The 24482-nt window shown below is 48.8% G+C and overlaps 1 protein-coding gene across 1 annotated transcript in view; it reads left to right on the forward strand.

Annotated features, from left to right (window-relative positions):
* The window catches only part of NPLOC4 (NPL4 homolog, ubiquitin recognition factor), a 131192-nt gene extending 113496 nt beyond the window's left edge, over positions 1-17696 (forward strand). Inside the window, exons 15-17 of the mRNA XM_075350695.1 lie at positions 6205-6321; positions 14928-15030; positions 16847-17696. Of these exons, the coding sequence (XP_075206810.1) occupies positions 6205-6321; positions 14928-15030; positions 16847-17007 (381 nt within the window). The 3' untranslated portion in view covers positions 17008-17696. The remainder of the gene's footprint in view (positions 1-6204; positions 6322-14927; positions 15031-16846) is intronic.
* Positions 17697-24482: the final 6786 nt, after the last annotated feature.

The raw sequence follows: 24482 nt of genomic DNA on the forward strand, positions 1-24482 counted from the left end.
CTATACATTGCACTGTACGGTCGCTACTCTGGGCTATATTCTCCTAGATGGCTGGACAACAGCAGCAAAAAAGCAAGGGTGCCAAGGCACAGGCTTTCTATGCTGCTTGTATTGCATGTGCTGAAGTGTTTATGCTTGTATGTTGTACATTGCATAGATGACTAGAATACAGCAGCAAAAAAGCAACACAGGCTTTCTATGCTGCTTTTCCTGCAGATACTGTTCCACCGGCAGGTTTCACTGACCCCCATTGTGGGCAATGCTCCCCTGTAGCACTTGGTCAGCCGGGGTCTCTACTAGAAGTGGCCAAAGAAACCACCTGTGAACCCTGTCCAGGGACAGGGACGGAGATTGTCATGGGATGGAGACTTTGCACTCCAGACAGGCCATGGGCAATCTTGATTAATGCTCCCTGGCCACCCTCATTTGGAACGTACTCAGTACTCCGGGGGGGTCCCAGGCATTCCAGGGTGAAGGCTCTGACACGGACGGCAGTCCCAGACAGCCTAAGCTAGCTCGCTGGGTACGACACTCGGCTTCATCACTGGTCAAGGTCCCAGCAGGACGACTCTCTGTATGATGAGGCAGACGTAGCTGATCAGGGCTTTGGTCCTGACACCGCTCTCAATCCGGATACACCGGATGGTGACGCCATAGTGAATGATCTTATAGCGTCCATCAATGGAATGTTGCATATTTCTCCCTCAGCTCCCCCAGTGGAGGAGTCAGCTTCACAGCAGGAGAAATCCTTTTTCAGTACTCATGCGTAGATTGAGTACTTTTTCTGACCACGCTGACTTCAGAGACGCAGTTCAGAAACACCACGCTTACCAGATAAACGTTTTTCTCCAAACGTATTAAGGATGCACGTTATCCCTTTACCCTGATGTGGTACAGCCCTGGACCCAGAGTCCAAAGGTGGATCCCCCAATCTCCAGGCTTGCGGCTAGATCCATAGTTGCAGTGGAGATGGGAATTCACTTAAAGATGCCATTGACAGACAGATAGACCTCTGGTTGAAATCTGTCTGTGAAGCTATCAGCGTGTCGGTTGCTCCGGCATTCGCAGCCGTATGGGCACCCTAACCTATTTCAGCTGGTCTGGCGCAGCTGGTCTTGAGCACATGTACATCTGTGCCGCAGGTGGTGTCCTTAACCTCGCAATGTCTGCATTGCGACTTACCCTAGTAATGCTGTCCTGGGGGGACAGTCGAGGTTGGTCCTTCCCAGGCTCGGGCAAGTCCCAATTGTACTCGTCTAAAAGGGCTCAAAAGGCTCAGAGGGGCTCAGATTCCGGCCGGGCTCATTCACGCCCAAGGAAGGCAGCAGGAGGAACCGCTACCAAGGCGATCTCCTCATGTATTTCAGCTCTCTCTCCCCGCATCCGCGGTTGGTGGCAGAATCTCCCGCTTCTGGGTACATTTAGCTGCCACAGGTCACAGACCGGTGGGTGAGAGACATTGTGTCTCACGTGTACAGGATAGAGTTCTGTTCTCGTCCTCCGGCTCGATTCTTCAGAACTTCCCCCCCCCCCCCCACGATTTTTTCCTCCAATCTTATTGGGGTGCCAAAAAAGGGTGGCTTTTTCCGTTCCGTTCTGGACCTAAAACTGCTCACCAAGCACGTGAAGGCCAGGCGGTTCCGGATGTAACCCTCCGCTCCGTCATTGCCTCAATGTCTCAAGGAGATTTTCCTAGCATCAATAGACATCAGGATGCTTATCTCCTCGTGCCGATTGCTCCAGAGCACCAGCGTTTGCTACGTTTCGTTATTGAAGACGAGCATCTTCAGTGCGTAGCCATGCCCTTCGGTCTGGCGACAGCCCTACGGGTTTTCACCAAGTTCAGGGCAGCAGTGGGAGCAGTCCTGCACTCTCAGGGTCACTCTGTGATCCTTACTGGACGATCCACTTGTCAAGGCACCCTCTCAAGAGGCATGCCGACACAGCCTGAACGTGGCGCTGGAGACTCTCCAGAGTTTCGGGTGGATCATCAACTTTTCAAGGTTACATCGGGCACCGACCCAATCGCTGACATATCTGGGCATGGAGTTTCACACTCCCTCAGCGATAGTGAAGCTTCCGCTGGACAAGCAGCGTTCACTACAGACGGGGGTGCAGTCTCTCCTTCAAGGCCAGTCACACCCCTTAAGACGCCTCATGCAGAGGCAGTCACTTTCGCGCAGTTTCACTGCGTCCACTTCAATGGGACATGCTTTGCCAATGGGTGGGGGAGTCGACGTCCCTAGAAAGGAACGTTTCCCTTCTCAGACGGTCAAGGACTCTCTCCAGAGGAGTCCATCCTTCAGATCAATGTTCTGGAAATCTGGGCAGTGCATCTTGCCCTGCAAGCCTTCCAGCAGTGGCTGGAAGGAAAACAGATCAGAATTCAGTCGGACAATTCCACAGCGGTGGCAGACATCGCCCACCACGGCGGAACACGCATCGCCAAGCCTACCAGGCAATCCGGCGGATTCTGATGTGGGTGGGGGACAGAGCATCCACCATATCCGCAGTTCACATCCCGGGCGTAGAAAATTGGGAAGCAGACTTCCTCAGTCGCCTGGGCATGGACGCAGGGGAATGGCCTCTGCACCCAGTATGGTGTCAGGAAATCTGTAGCCGCTGGAGGATGCCGGACGTCGACCTAATGGCGTCTCGGCACAACAACAAGGTCCCGATTTTCATGGCGCGGTCTCTCGAGCAAAGAGCTCTGGCGGCAGGCGCCCTAGTTCAGGATTGGTCGCAGTTCCAGCTACCCTATGTGTTTCCTACTCTGGCACTGTTGCCCAGAGTGCTACGCAAGCTCAGCTCCGCTTGCCGCCGCGCCATCCTCGTCGTCCCAGACTGACCGAGGAGGTCGTGGTCCCGGATCTGTGGCATCTCACGGTCGGCCAACCGTGGGCACTCTCAGACCGGCCAGACTTACTGTCCCAAGGGCCGTTCTTTCCACTGAATTCTACGGCCCTGATCCGGACTGTGTGGCCATCGAGTCCGAGATCCTAGCGTCTTCAGGATTATCTCAAGACGTCATTGCCACCATGAGACGGGCTAGGAAGCCGACGTCTGCCAAAATCTCCCACAAGACGTGGAAGTTATTCTTATCTTGGTGCTCTGCTTAGGGAGTGTCTCCCTGGCCATTTGCATTGTCTCCTTTTTTCCCCCTTCCTGCATCTGGATTGGGAAAAGTTTTGTCGCTCGGCTCCCTTAAAGGACAAGTCGCAGCGCTGTCGGTATTCTTTCAGAAGCGCCTAGTACGACTTCCTCAGGTACGCACGTTCCTGCAGGGGGATTATCACATTGTCCCTCCGTACAAGAGGCCGTCAGACCCATGGGATCTGCACAGGGTATTAATTGCTCTCTAGGAGCCGCCCTTCGAGCCTCTGAGGGTTGTTTTCACTTTCTCGACTTTCACAGAAAGTGGCCTTTCTGGTAGCGGTCACGTCTCTTCGGAGAGTGTCAGAACTAGCAGCGCGGTCATCCAGAGCTCCCTTCCTGGTGTTCACCAAGATAAGGTAGTGCTGCGTCCGATCCCAGAGTTTCTCCCTAAGGTGGTATCCCCTTTTTATCACAATCAGGATATCTCCTTGCCTTCCTTTTATCCATTTCATCGATATGTAATGGCTTTGCATTGTTGGATCTGGTGTAGAGCACCCAGAATCTACATTCCCGCACGGCGCTCCTGCGCCGCTCGGATGCACTCTTTGTCCTTGTCACTGGTCAGCGCAAGGGATCGCAGGCTGCAACATCCACCCTGGCTCAATGGATCAAGGAACCAATCCTTGAAGCCTACCGTTCTACTGGGCTTCCGGTTTCATCAGGGCTGAAGGCCCATTCTACCAGAGCCGTGGGTGCGTCCTGGGCATTACGGCACCAGGCTACGGCTCAACAGGTGTGCCAGGCAGCTACCTGGTCGAGTCTGCACACTTTCACCAAACATTATCAGGTGCATACCTATGCTTCGGCGGACGCCAGCCTAGGTAGAAGAGTCCTGCAGGCGGCAGTTGCCTCCCCGTAGGGGAAGGCTGTCTTGCAGCTCTAACATGAGGTATTTCTTTACCCACCCAGGGACAGCTTTTGGACGTCCCAATCGTCTGGGTCTCCCAATGGAGCGCCGAAGAAGAAGGGAATTTTGTTACTTACCGTAAATTCCTTTTCTTCTAGCTCCTATTGGGAGACCCAGCACCCGCCCTGTTGTCCTTCGGGATTTTTGGTTGTTTTCGGGTACACATGTTGTTCATGTTGAATGGTTTTCAGTTCTCCGATGTTACTTCGGAGTGAATTTGTTTAAACCAGTTATTGGCTTTCCTCCTTCTTGCTTTTGCACTAAAACTGGTGAGCCAGTGATCCCACTGGGGGTGTATAGCCAGAAGGGGAGGGGCCTTACACTTTTTAGTGTAATGCTTTGTGTGGCCTCCGGAGGCAGTAGCTATACACCCAATCGTCTGGGTCTCCCAATAGGAGCTAGAAGAAAAGGAATTTACGGTAAGTAACAAAATTCCCTTCTTTCTCTTAGTCATCATTGGGGGACACAGCACCCACCCTGTTGCCCTGTTGGGCCTTGGTTCTCTCAGTACCTTATTTGGTTATGACTCTTTTTTTCTCATGTTCCTCTGTTGAGAAGTTTTTACTGTTTTTTTTCTCCTACTGCTTGTGTACTAAAACTGAGCTTGCCTGGCCCGGCCAGGGGGTGTATAGTGCAGAGGAGGAGCTATGTTTTTGCATCTACTTAGTGTCCTCCTATGGATAGGCAGCATAACACCCATGGTCCTGTGTCCCCCAATGATGGCTAAGAGAAAACGATTTTACGGTGAGTACACAAAAATCCGTTTTTTAACCCCCCTTCCCCCTTGTCTATATGGAGTTTTGATATTGCAGCTTCACAGCAGTCACTGATATAATGTACCACCTACTGTAAATGACTAAGAATATTACCGGTCACAAAGCAGTTGAGAGATCATTCAACAGGTCATAGAAATCGAGAGGTGGCTTTTAATCTTGAGGTGGTGGTCCAAAAACAGAGCCACCCATTTTTTGGATGTGTCTGGGATAGAGCTTAGCTCTGTTGAAGTGAATGGAGATGAGCTGTAATACCAGACAACCTATGGTTATCGTTGATGCAGTTTTTGGAAGATGTCAGCCATCTTTTTATAATCCTGGATAGCCTTTAGCCCCATAATGACCTATGTACGTCATGGATGAAAATTGTTGCTGTATGAAAACGCACAGTGACAGCTACATACTGACAGTGGTCACTGACAGCTGACCGGCATGGCAAGAGATGCGAGGACCAATTCTAGTGCTCCCAGTTCTCTGATCCCTGTAATGTCAGTCAATCTGACTGACCGGTCACAGCATGACCCAGTGGGATGTGCAGAAATATCCTCACTTCCCGCACAATCACCGCCAGAGCTCAGCTCAGCCGACAGCCAAGCTCCTGAAGTAAAGGCCAGTGCCGGCGTGCACGCTGTCCCTTGCTGATTAACCCTCTAGATGCCGTGATCAATAGCAATCGCAGCATTTAGAAGATTCTGAGAGGGAGCTCTCTCTCACCCCCATCAGCACCCCCGACAACGAAAACATGTGGAGCCGATGGTTGTCATGGCACCCGTAGGTCAAATAATGACCTCCTGGTGTGCCAGGTATGGAGGTCTGTTAGACCCAGCCATAGGCTCTGGTTTAAGGGCATAAAAATTCAAAGTTTGAAAATTGACTTTTGTTTTAAAGTTTTTTTCCATATTTTCATAAATAAACACTAATAATATTGAGCAAATTTATTACTATCATGAAGTACAATATGTCACAAAAAAAGTGTTTCGGAATCACCGGGATCCGTTGACTCGTTCCAGACTTCAAAATGACAGTGGTGAGAATTGAATAATGAGGCTCAGACATCAACTTACAAAGTAGCTCTGTCAAGTCTGACTTGAACATTTGTGTTACTCTTGGTGTTGCTTGAATGGTACTAAGCGACAGTACCAGACACAGCCACAACTGAATGTCCGCGCAGATTGGACTGCACAGCCCCTGTTATGTAAGATGTTCTGCATTAGTGCCATCACCCTGCAAAGTGCCCCCATTAAACGGCACCTCCCCTATTTGCTTGTAGTTCCATCATTGTTGTTATCCGTATAATGATCTCTCTAATCCCTAAATTTCTGAAGTTGTTGATGAGTTTTCTTTTTTTTTTTTTTTATTGATGTGCAGGATTTCCATAGCTTGGCAACGTATTTCTCCCAGAATCCATCATCCATCTTCCTTGAGATCATCTCCGATTTCCATCTACTTCTCTTCTTAGTCACCAATGATGTGATGCCGCTACAGGTGAGTAGATTATATTCCCTTCGTCTTAAACCTCCCAGTCTAGATCCCTTCCCCTATCTATATCCTTTCCCAAACCTCCACCTATTTGTATCCTCTCCCTAAACCTCCCTATTTATATCACTCCCCAAACTTCCCCCAATTGATATCCCTTCTCCAAACTTCTCCCTATTTATATCCCTTTCCCAAACCTCCCCTTACTTATAGCCCTTCCCCAAACCTCCCCTATTTATAATGCTTCTCCATACCTCTCCTATTTATTTCCCCTCTCCTATTTATATCCCTTCCCCCTATTTTAGCCCCTTCCCATACCTCCCCCTGTTTATGTCCCTTCCCAAAGCCTCCCCCCATTTATATCTCCTTCCCAAACCTCCCCTTATTTATACGCCTAGCTATAGTACTGGTTGATATTACGAGCCTAAGAGCCACTGGTTGTCTCTTAGAGCCAACCCTGTGTGTCATGTGCTGCCCCCACTTGTCCACACTGTGTGTATACTGCCGTATAGATATGTTTGTTCCCTGGGAGTCTGAACACTTAGGCCGGTTTCACACATCCGGCATTTCGCTGATTTGCCGTATCCGTCACACTCCAGTACAGTGCAATACAGTACAATGGCATCGCGGCAAGCTCCAGTCACATGCTGTCTTGTAACTGGAGCATGTGACCGGAGGTTGTCGCAATGCCATTGTACTGTATTGCACTGTACTGGAGTGTGATGGATCCGGTAAAGCGGCATAATGCCGGCTTTGTGAAACCGGCCTTAGACCGCCCAGCCATCCTGAGAATGGTGCTTATTACAAGAAACTTGCCCTTCAGAGCCCTGTCTTAAAACGCATAGAGCTACAAATGCTCAACCTCAGCTCCATTCATTGTCGAAGTTACTCCTGCACTCGACTTTCTTCGGCAGTCCCATAGACAATGAATGTAGCAGAGGCTGAGCATGTACATCTCTGCTTTATTCAGACCTGAGTTCTACAGACCCAGTTCTCCACAGTGATCAGTAAGTTCACCTTTGATTTATGGAATACCATATTATGATTGACACAGTAGATAAAGGACATGATCTTACAGCTCTACCTGCTCCAATAAATGGCTTTTTGGCTTTGAGCTGGGAATTTAGACTTTCTTTGTCGCTCCATTGGGAGACCCAGACAATTGGGTGTATAGCTACTGCCTCCGGAGGCCACACAAAGTATTACACTTTAAAAAGTGTAACCCCTCCCCCTCTGCCTATACACCCCCCCCGTGCATCACGGGCTCCTCAGTTTTTATGCTTTGTGTTGAAGGAGGCACACATTCACTCATGCTCCCATTTTAGTCAGCAGCAGCTGCTGATTATATCGGATGGAAGAAAAGAGGGCCCATAACAGGGCCCCCGGCATGCTCCCTTCTCACCCCACTAAGTCGGCGGTGCTGTTAAGGTTGAGGTACCCATTGCGGGTACACAGGCTGGAGCCACATGCCGTTTTCCTTCCCCATCCCTTAGGGGCTCTGGGAGAAGTGGGATCCTAACCGGTCATCCAGGCACTGGGACCGGGCTCCCTCCGCAGCCCCTGTGGGATTCTGACGGACAGGAGACTGAGTATTATCAGGGACAGGGCCCTGCATCTACAGGTACTCTGTGTCCCCTTGGGGACGGTGCATGGAGCACTTTGGCCTCAGACGCTGCAGCGACTGCGGTGTTGGTATGAGACCGGGACTACCGCGCCGACCGCGCCTGCTTGCCGGCCGCGGTTTTAACTTTAGTCCCCGGCTTTTGCGGCCTAGTGCCTTAAACTCCCGCCCCCGGGCCTGCCAGTCAGGGGTAAGGGCGGGACGGTCGGTCTGACGCCGACAGTGAGGGCTGGAGCACACTTAGCTGTCCTCCTCCCCCCTCACTAATCACTCTGGGGCACCAGATTCCCGCACTTTTTTAGTTACGCCCACGGCTCCCTCCTCCCCTGTGAACGCCGACAGCCATGTTTTAAGCACATTCTGCCGGTGGAGGACTTCTGGCTGCAGCCCTGGAAGGCCAGAGGCAGGGAATCTGGTGGCCACACACCGCTTGAGCGGTCGGTGCTGGTCCCCCTAGAGTGCCGAACTGTGTATATATATATATATATTATATTTGCATATTTTTTCTCGGTTCAGCTGTACTCTTAGCTTGTGGCTATATATCCCTCAGGGATCACTCTCCTGGGAGACAACAGCATGTCGTTCACAAGGAGCAAGTGTGCCAAGACACAGGGTTATTTTGCAACCTGTACCTCTTGTGCGGCTATGCTACCTGCAGGTTCCACCTACCCTCACTGTGAGCAATGCTCGGGCCCGGTGGCACTCGCTCAGCCGGAGCCTGGGGCACTGGTGGTACCCTCGGCCCAGGTAGAATCGCCGGCTTTCCCTGTCCAGGTGGCAGGGACAGAGTTTGCAGTTTTAGCTGAGAAACTCTCTGAGTCACTGTCACAATCCATGGCTCAGTCTATGGATAAATGGTCTGCTAAGATACTAGAAGCCTTGCAGTCCAGACCGGCCCTTACACAGGCCCCGGGCACTGCGGGATTGCCCCCAGGCCCCTCTCGGTCTGCGACGAAGCGTGCTCCTGGGGTGCCTCTAGTTATTACGTGGAGGACTCCGGCACGGACCGCAGTCCCAGACCGGCTAAGCGGGCTCGCTTAGAATCTTCCCCGACTTCATCACGCTGTTCGGGGTCTCAGCTTGAGGACTTTCTAGAGGATGAGGCGGAGGTCGCAGCCCAGGACTCTGATCCTGACGTTGCTCTCAATCTTGATACACCTGAAGGGGACGCCATAGTAAATGACCTTATAGCGTCCATCAACCAGGTGCTAGATCTTTCTCCCCCAACTCCACCTAGAGGAGTCGGCCTCACAGCAGGAGAAGCACCAGTTTAGGTTTCCCAAACGTACTCGGAGTGCTTTCTTCGATCACTCTAACTTCAGGATGCTGTCCAGAAGCACAGGGCTTTTCCGGACAAGCACTTTACTAAACGCCTTAATGACACACGTTACCCCTTCCCCTCTGACGTAGTTAAGGGTTGTGTTCAATGTCCCAAGGTGGATCCTCCAGTCTCTAGACTGGCGGCTAGATCCGTAGTATCAGTGGCAGATGGTTCATCGCTCAAGGATGCCACTGACAGGCAAATAGAGCTCATGATGAAATTCATCTATGAAGCCATAGGCGCGTTCTTTGCCCCAGCCTTTGCAGCAGTGTGGGCACTCCAGGCTATCTCAACTTGTCTGTCTGAGATTAATGCGGTCACCCGTACCTCTGCTCCGCAAGTAGCGTCGTTGACTTCTCAGGCGTCGGTATTTTCATCCTACGCCATGAATGCTGTCCTGGACTCGACTAGCCGTACAGCGGTAGCATCCGCCAATTCGGTGGCAGTCAGCAGGGCCATATGGCTACGCGAATGGAAGGCAGACTCTGCTTCCAAGAAGTTCTTGACCGGTTTGCCTTTTTCTGGCGACCGATTGTTGGGCGAGCAATTGGATCCAAGGGAAAGGACTCGTCCTTACCCAAGCCAAAACCAAAGAGACCTCAGCAACGAAAAATTCAAGCGAGGTTTCGGTCCTTTCGGCCTCAGCCAGATCCCAATCCTCCTCGTCCAACAGGCCACAGAAGAGCCAGAGAAACTCTTCTGCATGTCGGTCTAAGTCATGTCCAAAGACCGCCGGAGGCACCGACTCCAAGGCGGCCTCCTCATGACTTTCGGCCTCCCCAAGCCGCATCCTCGGTCGGTGGCAGGCTCTCCCGCTTTTGCGTCACCTGGTGGCCACATGTCCAAGACCGATGGGTGAGAGACATTCTGTCTCACGGTTACAGGATAGAGTTCAGCTCTCGTCCTCCGACTCGTTTCTTTCAGAACATCTCCGCCCCCCGAGCGAGCCGATGCACTTTTTCAGGCGGTGGACACTCTGAAGACAGAAGGAGTTGTGATCCCCGTTCCCCTTCAGGAACGTGGTCGCGATTTTTACTCCAACCTGTTCGTGGTGCCAAAAAAGGACGGTTCATTCCGTCCCGTTTTGGACCTCAAATTGCTCAACAGACATGTGAGAACCAGGCGGTTTCGCATGGAATCCCTCCGCTCTGTCATCGCTTCGATGTCTCAAGGAGACTTCCTAGCATCAATCGACATCAGGGATGCCTATCTCCATGTGCCGATCGCTCCAGAGCATCAACGCTTCCTGCGTTTCGCCATTGGACGAACACCTTCAGTTGTGGCACTGCCTTTCGGCCTGGCGACAGCCCCACGGGTCTTCACCAAGGTCAAGGCATCCGTTGTGGCAGTCCTACACTCTCAAGGCCACTCGGTGATCCCGTACTTAGACGATCTCCTAGTCAAGGCACCCTCCCGGGTGGCATGTCAACACAGTCTGACCGTTGCTCTGGAGACTCCAGAGATTCGGGTGGATCAGCAATTTCCCAAAGTCAAAATGGAATCCGACCCAATCACTGAATTGCCTCGGGATGGAGTTTCATACTCTCTCAGCGATAGTCAAGCTACCGCTGGACAAACAGCGTTCGCTGCAAACAGGGGTGCAATCTCTCCTTCGGGCCCAGTCACACCCCTTGAGGCGCCTCATGCACTTCCTGGGGAAGATGGAGGCAGCAATGGAGGCAGTTCCCTTTGCGCAGATTCATCTGCGTCCACTCCAATGGGACATTCTCCGCAAATGGGACAAGAGGTCGACATCCTTAGACAGGAACGTCTCTCTTTCTCTGGCAGCCAAGACCTCTCTTCAGTGGTGGCTTCTTCCTTCTTCTCTGTCGAAGGGAAAATCTTTCCTGCCCCCATCCTGGGCTGTGGTCTCGATGGACACGAGTCTGTCAGGGTGGGGAGCGGTTTTTCTCCACCACAAGGCTCAGGGAACCTGGACTCCGACAGAGTCCTCCCTTCAGATCAATGGTCTGGAGATAAGGGCAGTGTATCTAGCCCTAAAGGCGTTCCTCTGGCAATTCTGCCCAGAGGTTGCGCAAGATCAGGTCCGGCTGCCGCCACGCCATCCTCGTCGCTCCAGAGTGGCCGAGGAGGTCGTGGTTCCCGGACCTGTGGCACCTCACGGTGGGTCAACCGTGGGCGCTCCCAGGCAGACCAGACTTGCTGTCTCAAGGGCCATTTTTCCATCTGAATTCTGCGGCCCTCAACCTGACTATGTGGCCATTGAGTCCCGGCTCCTAGCGTCCTCAGGGTTATCTCAAGAGGTCATTACCACTATGAGACAGGGCAGGAAACCAACGTCAGCCAAGATCTATCACAGGACTTGGAGGATCTCCTTAGCCTGGTGCCCTGATAAGGGGTTTACCCCCCGGCCGTTTGCCTTACCCACGTTTCATTCCTTCCTTCAATCCGGAAGGGACAAGGGTTTGTCTCTCGGCTCTCTCAAGGGACAAGTATCGGCGCTTTCCGTGTTTTTTTCAAAAGCGTCTAGCCAGGTTTCCGCAGGTCCGCACGTTCCTGCAGGGAGTTTGCCACATAGTCACACCTTACAAGCGGCCGCTGGAACCCTGGGATCTCAACAGGGTTCTACGGGCTCTTCAGAAGACCACCTTTGAGCCGCTGCGGGATGTTTCTCTATCACGTCTTTCGCAGAAGGTGGCATTTCTAGTGGCAGTTACATCACTCCAAAGAGTGTCAGAGCTTGCAGCGTTGTCATGCAAAGCCCCCTTCCTGGTATTTCACCAGGATAAGGTGGTTCTGCGTCCGGTCCCGGACTTTCTCCCTAAGGTGGTGTCCCCTTTTCATCTCAATCAGGAGATCTCCTTACCTTCTTTTTGCCCTCATCCAATTCACCAATGTGAAAAGGATTTGCATTTGTTAGATCTAGTGAGAACAATCCGGATCTACGTGTCTCGCACGGCGCCACTGCGCCGTTCTGATGCGCTCTTTGTTCTTGTCGCTGGCCAGCGTAAGGGGTCGCAGGCTTCCAAGTCAACCTTGGCTAGGTGGATCAAGGAACCGATTGTTGAAGCCTACCGTTCTTCAGGGCTTCCGATTCCTTCAGGGCTAAAAGCCCATTCTACCAGAGCCGTAGGGGCGTCTTGGGCATTGAGACACTGGGCTACGGCTCAGCAGGTGTGTCAGGCGGCTATCTGGTCTAGTCTGCACACTTTCACGAAACACTATCAGGTGCATACCTATGCTTCGGTGGATGCCAGTCTAGGTAGGCGAGTCCTTCAGGCGGCGGTTTCCCACCTGTAAGAGGAGGGCCGTTGTCGGCTCTTTTTATCAGGGTATTCTTTTACCCACCCAGGGACTGCTTTTGGACGTCCCAATTGTCTGGGTCTCCCAATGGAGCGACAAAGAAGAAGGGAATTTTGTTTACTTACCGTAAATTCCTTTTCTTCTAGCTTCTATTGGGAGACCCAGCACCCGCCCCTGTTCCCTTCGGGCTGTTTATTTTTTTGTGTACACATGTTGTTCATGTTGAATTGTTCTTTTGGTTCATGGTTTTCAGTTCTCCGAACAGCCTTCGGATTGAATTTACCTTAGACCAATTTATAAGTTTCCTCCTTCCTGCTTTTGCACCAAAACTGAGGAGCCCGTGATGCACGGGGGGGTGTATAGGCAGAGGGGGAGGGGGTTACACTTTTTAAAGTGTAATACTTTGTGTGGCCTCCGGAGGCAGTAGCTATACACCCAATTGTCTGGGTCTCCCAATAGGAGCTAGAAGAAAAGGAATTTACGGTAAGTAAACAAAATTCCCTTCTTTAAATCTGTTTGACACAAAATATTAGTGTGAATATCCAAAATACTGGCAGTGGGAGCAGAGGCAGCCCTCCCCACCCCCCCAAGATGACGAGTGGCAATAATCTTATGGAGCCGCCATCTTCCCATCCTGCTGCTTGCATAAAAGTCAACGTCGGGTGATCTCTATATGCACAAATAGTGACTGAGCGCCTCCGTCGTCTTCTTCCTCCTCTGTATATTGGAAGCTGGCATCTAAGAGCTTTACGAGAACTTCTACCTTTTAGGGAGATCTTAAAAGGGTTCGAGGCTCCACTACTGAGGGATAATGTTCTATTCTGATTCCTGACAGGTGCCCTTTGGTCACGGAGGCCTTATGTGAATAGTGACTTGTGTCTGCGGGAACATGAAAGGGTTTTCCTTCTCCGCTCACTTTTTTATCGAGTGCTGAGTGGGGTCAGGGACGTCACATCTGCTGATCCTTGTCGGGACAAATGCACGATCAATACATATTGTTCACCTGTCCCATTGATTAATATAGGAGCCGTGCGAGACACCTGCCGATCTCATGGGCGCATGTGTCCTGGGAGATATCCTTACGTGGGACATTGCCTATCCCACTCGCCTCTCCATGTGGAAGCGAAGTGGAAGGAAAACCCTTAATTATTTTTGGTGTTTTGGAGCCACGAAGGAGATCTATATCAGAAGTCGTCATGTCAGTATCCCTCATTAGACGATCATTGTAAGAAGACTTTAAACTCCACAGATGGCTTACGAGGGTCTTCCCATTCCCTGCCATTCCCCTGTTTTCCGCCAGTCTCTGTTCTCCTGACACCAGAGATGACATCTGCCCTCTGCAGTGACCTCATTAGTGCAGCACTCGCTTGTCAACACGACATGTCATTGCTGGGGACTAGAGAAGCGGTGGCAGGGGATTGGAGAGGTGAATATTTTATTATTTTTACTGGGATTCTTTTTTTTGTGCTAATTATAAATTTAATATAAAGTGGATTAGGATTTTCCATTCGGTCACCCTATGTAGTGGGCATAACTAGACGTTTTGTGTATGGCTGCGTCTGGTTTCTCTCCCGGTTTCCAATAAATGGCGATATTTTGGCCTTCACAATGTTGGGGTAAGTACAGGATCATGTCTCATAACTGGTTAGGACAGTAGGAGGTAAGCGTTGGCCGTATACAGCTGCGCAGCACATGTACGAGCGAGAAATCCTACGATCAGGCTAAAAGATCAATCATGTAATAGGAGGAATGGGCTAAGAAGAACTCGGGTCACTTGTGTGAACATGTGATTAAAGGTACATGATATCTTCTGGGCTGATCTGTACAGGGGATCCCACACATTATTTGTCATGTGGCTTTAATGTTGTGGCTAAACTATTGAACCCAGATTAAACACACATTAAGAAAGGAATCTATAATAAGTACACCCGGGTGCTGCCATGGCGTTGTAAGCTGCAGCCTTAGCAATGACCATTGTCTGTGCTGGTGTGTGATCCGCTGTCTCTCGCTGCTGGTGTCTCCTCTGCACTTGCTTCTCCTCCACCAGGAGTCCCAGTTGTGAGATATCATTCACAGATGTCTGTGCTGGGCCAGAGAGCCTCCCTTTCACGCTCGTTGTTGGCAGCCTGTGACACTGGCGGGGGACCAGTCCCTATTTTATAGGCAAGGAGATCATTTTATGCTTATAGGGCATGTGCATAGCAGCTGGGATGTCCTTGTTCGCCTGGTGGTCAGGCCCTTTGAAGTTTTAGACCATCATTGAAGATTTATTGCATCTTTCCAGTCTGTCTCCTCCTTCCCTGAAATGACTGATAAGAAGGAGAAATAGATTACATTCACTGCACAGCAACACACAGCTGACCTATAAAATGGCGTGCTCCTTTAATTCATGTCTGTTTCTACCTGCAGGATAGTATTAGCTTGCTCTTGGATGCTGTGAGAACCCGGAATGAAGACCTTGCTCAGACGTGGAAGAAATCAGAGCAGTGGGCGACAATCGAGCAGTTGTGCAGTAAGTGCCACAAAATAAAAAGTGTAACCATTCGCTCCGAAATCTTAGGGTACAGTCTCACTAAACGACGTACCAGCGATTCCGACCAAGATATGACCTGGTCAGGATCGCTGGTGCGTCGCTACATGGTCGCTGGTGAGCTGTCAATCAGGCAGATCTCACCAGTGACCAGCCACCAGCCCGCAGCGACTCGTGGAATAGATGCTGCGCTTGGTAACCAAGGTGAATATCGGCTAACTAAGCCAAATGCTTTGCTTGGCTACCCGATATGTACCCTGGTTACCAGCACGCACCGCTTAGCGCTGGCTCCCTGCACTCATAGCCAGGGTACACATCGGGTTACTAAGCAAAGCACTTCACTTAGTTACCCGATGTGTACTCTGGCTACGTTTGCAGGGAGCCAGCACTGGCAGCCTGAGAGCGGCGTACGCTAGTAACCAAGGTAAATATCGGGTAGCCAAGCAAAGCACTTCGCTTGGTTACCCGATGTGTACCTTGGTTACCAGCGTACGCAGCTTCCAGACGCCGGCTCCCTGCACATTCAGATCTTTGCTCTCTCGCTGTCAAACACAGCGATGTGTGCTTCACAGCGGGAGAGCAACGAGCAAAAAATGAACCAGCACTGTGTGTAATGATCAGCGATCTCACAGCAGGGGCCAGGTCGCTGCTTAGTGTCACACATAGCGAGATCGCTGATGAGGTCACTGGTGCGTCACAAAAACTGTGACTCAGCAGCGATCTCTCTATGTGAGAAGTACCCCTAAGTATTGCAAAGGTACATATAATATACCTACCAGATATGCTATCAACTCTGAGGTCTGACTTTCCGAAAAGAGCTGACCACGCATCATTCATTCTCTTCTATAACCTACCATATACCATACACTGCTAATGACCACTTAAGTTGATAAAAAATATTCACAGGATCTTGGCCCGGCGGCTATGTTGGTACAAGATTAGCCACCGGACCAGAACCCTGCAAACCACTTCCTCCTCTTATTAGTAGGCCTGGTGCATGGTCCTGCATACGACATGCTGCACTTTCTTTCTCACTGGGCTTTCTAATCAGAAAACCTGCACTCTTGGGGTTGGGCCGAAGGCCCTTGAGGTCCCTTCGTACTCTACCATTCTATGAGAAGAGCCATCGGGGATGCCAGTAGGCAGAGAAACAACTTTAACTTAAGTAGCCACCTCTATATTGAAGTGTCCAGAGAATGCAGCATTCTATATATATGGGAGAGTGCTACACATGGTATATACTGCAGAATCATAGAGCTAATACACTGACACCAGGGAGCAACAGTTTATTAACTTACAGAATGATTCATGTGGAATCGCACTGCAGTGCAGGCAAGTGGGTTCCTCTTGATGTGACCATCATCAGTTTCTAAAATGGGATCTGAACTTGGTAGAATTCTTCAAGTATCTTGAAGCAACATTGTAAAGAACCTGCAATCCTTTTCCGATATTGTATAGGCGATACCAGTTGTCCTAAATCACCAGCCACTTCTGTGAGGATACAGACAGATGAGAATAGACTGTGGGATGAGCAGTGATGACAGTAAAGGAATTTTTGGCGGCTCTGAACGAAGCGATGAACAAGACGATTGGCGTCCGTACAGATGCTGCGAATATCCGTCACACATTTGTTTCTCGTTATGTAGTGTATTAATAGATCTCACTCGCTCATGAACTGTGGCGGCCACGTCTGGCACTTAGTGGGACATGCATGCTTCATAATATATGCCAGTCTCAATTCTTATCCATGCATTGCGTTTTCCAGTCCTTATGAATAAAGTGTTGTTTCTTTCCTTAGGCACAGTTGGGGTACAACCATCAGAGCTTCAAGATTACGGGGCAATTGGAGGATCCACGCATGCTGCCTCATCAACGTCGATGTGGTCATGTCAGCACTGCACCTTCATGAACCAGGCTGGGACGGACCAGTGTGAGATGTGCCGCCTGCCCCGGACCTAGCAGCGGAGCACAGACCATGGGGCTAGCAAGAAAGCAGCGTCGGGAGCTGATCTTGTGCCGGCCCCACCCTACGATGTCACTTGTGTAGGGCTGCGTGAAGGAGACGTCTTAAGTTTGTCCATTCTCCAAGGGTAGTATGTAGGGGTGCAGAGCTTACGAGCCCACCGACCACAACCAAAGCCCAGCCCATAAATTATGGGAGTTGGGGGGGTTGATAAGATGTTGTCTTGCTCCTTGCTTTGCCTACAGGACTCTCTGTTGCCAGTTCTACAGCTTGGGCTGGCACCTCTGAGCTTTCTTGCATATCTTACACATTCACCTCCTTAATTGAAAAACGGAGCCTAGTTCAGGCGGTCATGTCTTGGCCATTATTACTTTACCAATCATTTTGGGAGGCGGCTCTTGCACCCGTCCCGTTCTTTGCATCTGCCGGCACGCCATCGCTTTACTTTTCACCCTTGGAACATCTGGACTTGCACCAAGCAAGTCCCAACATAAGAGAAACGATCGGCTTTTATCCACCATGAACGCAATCCGCAAGTATTACTTTAAATGCTAACGACCTTAGATTAAAGACAGACTTTTGGGTGGACTTCATGTCATTGGTACTTTGTTTTCTTTTTTTTTTTTTAAGGGATATGCTTATGTAGATCCGAAAAGGTTGGAAAAACAAAGAAAGAAAACCTCCAGTTCTGCACAGTGTATCGGGATTTATTTCAGTAGCAACCTTTCGATCATTCTTCTCACACTGATCCAATTGATTGACAGGTCACTCACTCCAAGTCATTCACGGGCTACACCAAAGTAGTCAGGCCTCTACCTAGTTCTAGCCGGCTATTCAGTTTTTTTTCTGGAGCGCTTTGAAGAAAAATATATCTGATTGCATTTGTGCCGCCAGACTGATTCATGCTACATGTGCTTTGGGCAGTGTGAGTCCAGTGACGGGTTCCTTTAAAAAAAACAAAAACTCAACTGCTTACCGCTACCCAGGTCGTCCTGTGGGTCCCTCCTTACTTTTCTAGCAGCTTCAGTCTGTGATTGCTGCAGGTAATAAGTGACCAATGCATCACTATTGCGGACGTGTCAGAAGAGGAGACTGGCTGGGGACCTGGGCATCGGGACAGAGGAGCATAAACTATTTGGCCTTTATTTATTTTTTTTTAAGCACATTCAGACCCTTAATGGAGCAGTCATTTTTTGCAGTTCGTTTAATTTCATGAACTTTGGGATAAATCCTTTAAACTCCTTTCCAAATCCAAACTTAAAACCTAACCCATCCAATAACAGCTGTTTTTGGTTTGACTAGTAGCCATTATGTTTTACTGCTCTTTGAGGCATGCAACATTACATAAATTGGTGGCAGAGGAGAACCTATTTTTTTATATATATATTTATTTTAATTTCCACTCTTGTCAACAGGCGATGTTTGGTATTGCATTATTTTAAAGAGGACCAACCACCAGGATTTTCATATATAAACTAAAGCCAGTTCTATACTGGCGCTATCATGCTGATTCTATACATACCTATAGTTCTGAGATCAGATGTATAGTTTCTAAAATACAGGAAAGTAAAGTTAGTGAAATTCACTGTTATTTGATTGATAGGAGCTACAGAAAATAGGTGGGTCGGATTTTGCTAGTTATTCCCTCCGCTAACTATCTCCTTTTTTCTTCCTCCCCCTGTGCTTCCTCCCTCCTTCCTGCTTCTGTAATAACATAGACAGAGGGAGGAAAGACGGGCAGGCAGACAGGGGCGGGAATAACTAGCAAACCCCGACCCACCTATTAGATATTCTGCAGCACCTATCAATCAAATAACAGTGCATTTTGCAAACTTTACTTGCCTATATTTCAGAAGCTATACATCCAATCTCACAACTATAGGTATGTATAGAATCAGCATAATAGCACCAGTATAGCACTGGCTTTAGTTTATTTAGGAACATTCTGGTGGTTGGTCCTCTTTAAGTGAATGAGGTTGAGTTACAAGAATGGTGCTGATTTTAGGGGAGCGAAAATACTAGGACCCCCCCCCCTGTCTAATCTCATATAACCTCTGACCTTTTTACCCTTCACCAGTAGAATCTGTACTCGAATGAGATGATTTATTGGGCAATCACAATCCCCACATGACATTTTATTAAATTTAGCTTTTATAAGGTCTTCCAAAGCCCCATTAACTAGAGGGGATTAAGGAAAATGTTGCATTCCCCTGACCGTATAAATCCTGCCGGTGAGTAGAAAGGACGGCGCAGTCTGTTCCGCCACCAGGCGTATGCAGTAAATCCTCTCCATGTATAATAGATTTACATATCCCAATAGTGTTGTATATAATGGATACAATCAAACAAGCCTCTCAGGGCCATGCTGGACAGTATATTCAGATAAGGAGCTTAAACGCCCATGTATCAGTACGTCTGACCCACAATGATAACAGAAGTTTGCAGAGTGCCTTATTAGTACTGCCCTAGTGGGTTTACCATTAGCCGGTTCATTTCTTTAGGATATATATATTTTTTATTTTTTTTTTCTTAAATGCACATATAAGATGGAGGAAGAGTTTCTGCTTCTTAAAGAGTTCCTATGACTAAAATGTATGGGAATCTGATTAATAAGGAAGCCGGGGGGCGTGCCTAGAGCACAGGCAGGGATGTGTTGCCTAGCAACTTCATTTTCCTGCGCTCTGTACTAATCAGATTTTTGGGAGGATTCACGGTATCTGACTGTTTTGCTTGTTTCCGCGACCTTTAATGTTAAAACCTGCCAAGTGTTACACGTGGAACGTATTACTCATCTGACTTCTTGTTTCCACTAGAAAAAGGAATCGTTATGTGCTAATGTCAACGGCAGATGTGTGATCAGAGCGGCCAACGTCTTGGAGGGGAGGCATGACCGATGCTTTACTGCCATTTATATATGGCAACTTCTGTAGCATCAGATCTTTCCAGCATAGCGTCCCTCCTCCGAGCTAAAGAGGATCAGTCATATATTAGAAGGGAAGGACTGATGACTCTCAGATGACAGTTAATTATCTTGGTCACTTTGTATACGGAATAAAAGGTGTCTTGTTGCTATAGACACCCCTTAAAGGGGTAGTCTTAAGAAAGTGTTTGTGAATTTCATATGTGAACTCTGACCCCTATCTTTAAACCATGAGGCAAAAACAAAATTATTACTATTGCCTTGAAGGACTTAAAGAGGACCAACCACCAGGATTTTCATATATAAACTAAAGTCAGTGCTATACTGGCGCCATCATGCTGATTCTATACATACCTTTAGTTGTGAGATCGGATGTATACTTTCTGAAATACAGGTAAGTAAAGTTTGTGAAATGCACTGTTATTTGATTGATAGCAGCTACAGAATATCTAATAGGTGGGTCGGGTTTTGCTAGTTATTTCCGCCCCTGTCTGCCTGCTTGTTCTTCCTCCCTTCTTTCTCCCCCTGTCTCTGTTATTACAGAGGGAGGTAGGACAGGCATACAGACAGGGCGGGAATAACTAGCAAAACCCGACCCACCTATTAGATATTCTGCAGCACCTATCAATCATATAACAGTGCATTTCACAAACTTTACTTGCCTATATTTCAGAAAGTATACATCCGATCTCACAACTAAAGGTATATTTAGAATCAGTATGGTAGCGCCAGTATAGCACTGGCTGTAGTTGATATATGATAATCCAGGTGGTTGGTCCTCTTTAAAGGGAACCTGTCATCGTGAAAATGGTGTCTGATCTGTAGGCAGGATGTTATAGAGCAGCAGGATCTGATCAGATTGATATATATTTGTGTGAAAAGTTTCAGTAAAGCTTGCACTTTATCATTGAAATCATTGATGTTTCTATGCATGAGTCCAGTGGGCGGGCCTATTCAGTGACTGACAGTCTTCCCTGTATGACTGCATGCAGAGTTAGCTGTCAATCACTAGTAGGACCGCCCACTGGACTCATGTATACACACAGTAGGGATTTCAATGATTAAAATACAAGATATATGAATCTTTTGCGTCAATCTAATATATCATTCTCCTCAGCTTTTCCTTCCCTATACCGTGCTGCCCACAGATTAGACATGTACAATGTGACCGGTTCCCTTAAATCTATCTTAAAAGATTTCTTGGTGAACTTTGGCCCCTCCTAATTTTATTCTTTCAAACTGAGGCTGAGCTGCAGTACCCAACGCAACCCATAGAGGAGGCTGCCACTGTGTCAGGGGAACATAAAAATCAGAAAGGGCACCAGCTCGCCACACTTTGTCATGTATTTCTTGTAGGCTGTACAACTCCTTAAAGGGTTTCTCCACATTGCACGATCCCTAATGTGTTAGAAAAATCTCTTGACAAAAAAAAAAAATCCGCTGTGATTGCCCTGAAAGTTTGAAGTATTCTGTTTCCCCGCAGCGCCACCACAGGAGAGATTAGGCATTACACTGTGTCCAATAAAATCAATACGTTGTCTTTGCAAAGTAGCACCGGACCGGTCATCCAAAGTCAAGAACCACTCTTTAATAAAGCTCTAATTGTGGCCAAGGGCTCATTCTGTAATAGGGTATACAAGGAGAAATTCAATAAATAATGCCGCCAAATACTTCCTATTGATTAGTCTGCTTAAAACCCACAATGGAAAACTCCAAATCCATAAAGATATCTTACAAAGTAGTGACACTTTTCACCAAGTAGAACTGGGAATCCCTTGCCCACCAGGTCAGAGTCCATCTGCCACCCATATGGCTCCGCTTTTACCGTAACTACAGTCCTGATGTATTCGATTGGTCAAGGGGGTTCAGAGGAGCATAAACGTTTATAGCAAAAATGGCTAGCTACGGTTTATGGACTGTGTGGTAGGGGGTCTTATACAGACCCTAACAATATGGGCAATATCTTTTTTATAAGTGCCTTTTTAAGAAGGTCCCTTACATATTTCCATCGATAGGGTTGTGACTAATGATGTAACCCTATATCTGCCCGGCTTTTCTTCTATGGCCACTTAAAGTGGGGCAAAGTCTTATTATCCTGCTATAGAGACAAGTCCATGGGGTAGAAGGTATTTTTGGTCCTTGGGAGTGAAGGAGGACAACAAGGTCCCACCGGTGGTTTGTCGTGAGTACACCGGAGCTCTATTTGAAGTGTAGTGCCGCTTGACCTCTATGATTTCTTTTCTTCTCTCCTCATGGTGTACTTTCCCGCTGGGGCTACAGGAGTGTGGGACATGAGGCGTCAGACAGGGTTGTGTGTATTTTAGCACTGTTGAATTGAAATAAATGCTTGACAAATACCCTCCGTTGTTTTTGCGTTATTTGTGAAGACCTCCCCCAAGTTCAGTATATTGTGTATATTTCAGAACCTTTTCACCTTTCAGGGATCCAAGGAGCCTTTACTATCTGATAAGAGGGAGTTTGTGCTCCTTGTAAAAAAAATGTTCAAGCCCATTTGGTCCTGGGGACAGATTTACCCAATTGAGTTCTGGTTTGGAAATACTATTGACTTTAGTGCTTCGCAATGTCCGCATTACCCAGTAATTATTACAGTACCCATAACCCCCTGTGAACCATTAATGCAACTCTTAGGGTTTCTATTAAAGGGGTCTTTAACATTGATTACCTATCTTTAGGATAGGTTATTAATGTCTGATTGGTGGGGGTGCGACTGCTGGTACACCGCCGATCAGCTGTTCCCGGTGCCCCAGCTGGCCGGGACTGCTCAGTTGGGGAGCTGAACTGCACAGCCCAGTCAACAGTAAAGTGGTTGCGGCCGGGTACAGCACATCCGCCCCTATTCAAATCAATAGGGAGCGGATGTGCAGTACCTGGCCGCAATCACTATTTTAGTTGACGGAGCTGTGCTGTGCAGCGCTTCAACTGAGTAGTTGCAGTTGCGGCACCAAGAACAGCTGATCGGCAGGGGTGCTGGGAGTCGCACCCCCACCAATCAGACAATAATATCTCTTAAAGAGAGGTCATCAGTGTTAAAGGGGTATTCCCATCTCTCTAAGAACCTATCGCCAATATGTAGTAGGTGTAATAAATAAGAATATTAGCGAATACCTCCAAATAGAAATGTAGTATAGTTTTCCTGATTAGCTACGCCAACTACCTCATGTGCAGGGTATTACAGTAGCTTAGGTATCACCCTGGTTACAGCCACACATATAGGGAAAGTTAGATGCTAGTGGTCGTAACCGTGGATACCGAAGCTACTGCAATGCCCTGCACATGAGGTAAGTGACATAACTTATCTGGAAAACTATGCTACATTACTAATTGGAGGTATTTGCTAAATTTATTGTTATTACATTTTATTCATATTGGGATAGGCTCTTGGAGATGGGAATACCCCTTTTAAAGTCCCAGACAACACCTTTAATCGTAGTGGAGTAGTAATTCAAAAATTTTTTACATGTAAAATCAAATCTTAAAGCTGTCCTCCATCACTACAATATTAGTTGCCACTTGTTAATAAAGTCCTATCAATATCAGGAAGGTAGTAGGGGGCTCAACTCAACATTTAGGGGAATGGGGCTTAGCTGCCATTTATTAATGTTATCTAAAATGTATTTCTTTGTCGCTCCATTGGGAGACCCAGACAATTGGGGTGTATAGCTTCTGCCTCCGGAGGCCACACAAAGTATTACACTTGAAAAAGTGTAACCCCTCCCCTCTGCCTATACACCCTCCCGTGCATCACGGGCCCATCAGTTTTTATGCTTTGTGTTGAAGGAGGCACACATTCACGCAAGCTCCACATTTTAGTCAGCAGTAGCTGCTGACTTTATCGGATGGAAGAAAAGAGGGCCCCAGGGCCCCCGGCATGCTCCCTTCTCACCCCACTATGGTCGGCGGTGCTGTTAAGGTTGAGGTACCCATTGCGGGTACAAAGGCTGGAGCCACATGCCGTTATCCTTCCCCATCCCTTAGTGGCTCTGGGAGAAGTGGGATCCTAACCGGTCACCATGCACTGGGACCGGGCTCCCTCCGCAGCCCCTGAGGGAATCTGCTGGACAGGAGACCGGGTATCGTCAGGGACAGGCCCTGCTTCTCAGAGGTACTCTGTGTCCCCTTGGGGACGGCGCATAGAGCGCCTGTGTAACAGACGCTGCAGCGGCTGCTGTGTGTTTTGTGTCGCCGGGACTACCGCGCCGACCGCGCCTGTTTGCCGGCCACGCTACTAAATTTAGTCCCCGGCTTCTGCGGCCTAGTACCGCATACTCCCGCCCCCGGGCCTGCCAGTCAGGGGTAAGGGCGGGACGCTAGACTGGACGTCAGCGGTGAGTGCTGGAGCATACTTAGTATCCTCCTCCCCCCTCACTGAGCACTGTGGGGCACCAGATTCCCGCACTTTCTGAGGCACGCCCACGGCTCCCTCCTCCTCTGAGAACGCTGGCAGCCATTGTTATCAGCACTGCTGCCGGTGGAGAACTTCAGAGAGCTCCACAACTCTGGGAGGCCCAGGCAGGGAATCTGGTGGACACA

This window comes from Anomaloglossus baeobatrachus, chromosome 5 (assembly GCF_048569485.1).
Source record: "Anomaloglossus baeobatrachus isolate aAnoBae1 chromosome 5, aAnoBae1.hap1, whole genome shotgun sequence".
NCBI lineage: Eukaryota > Metazoa > Chordata > Amphibia > Anura > Aromobatidae > Anomaloglossus > Anomaloglossus baeobatrachus.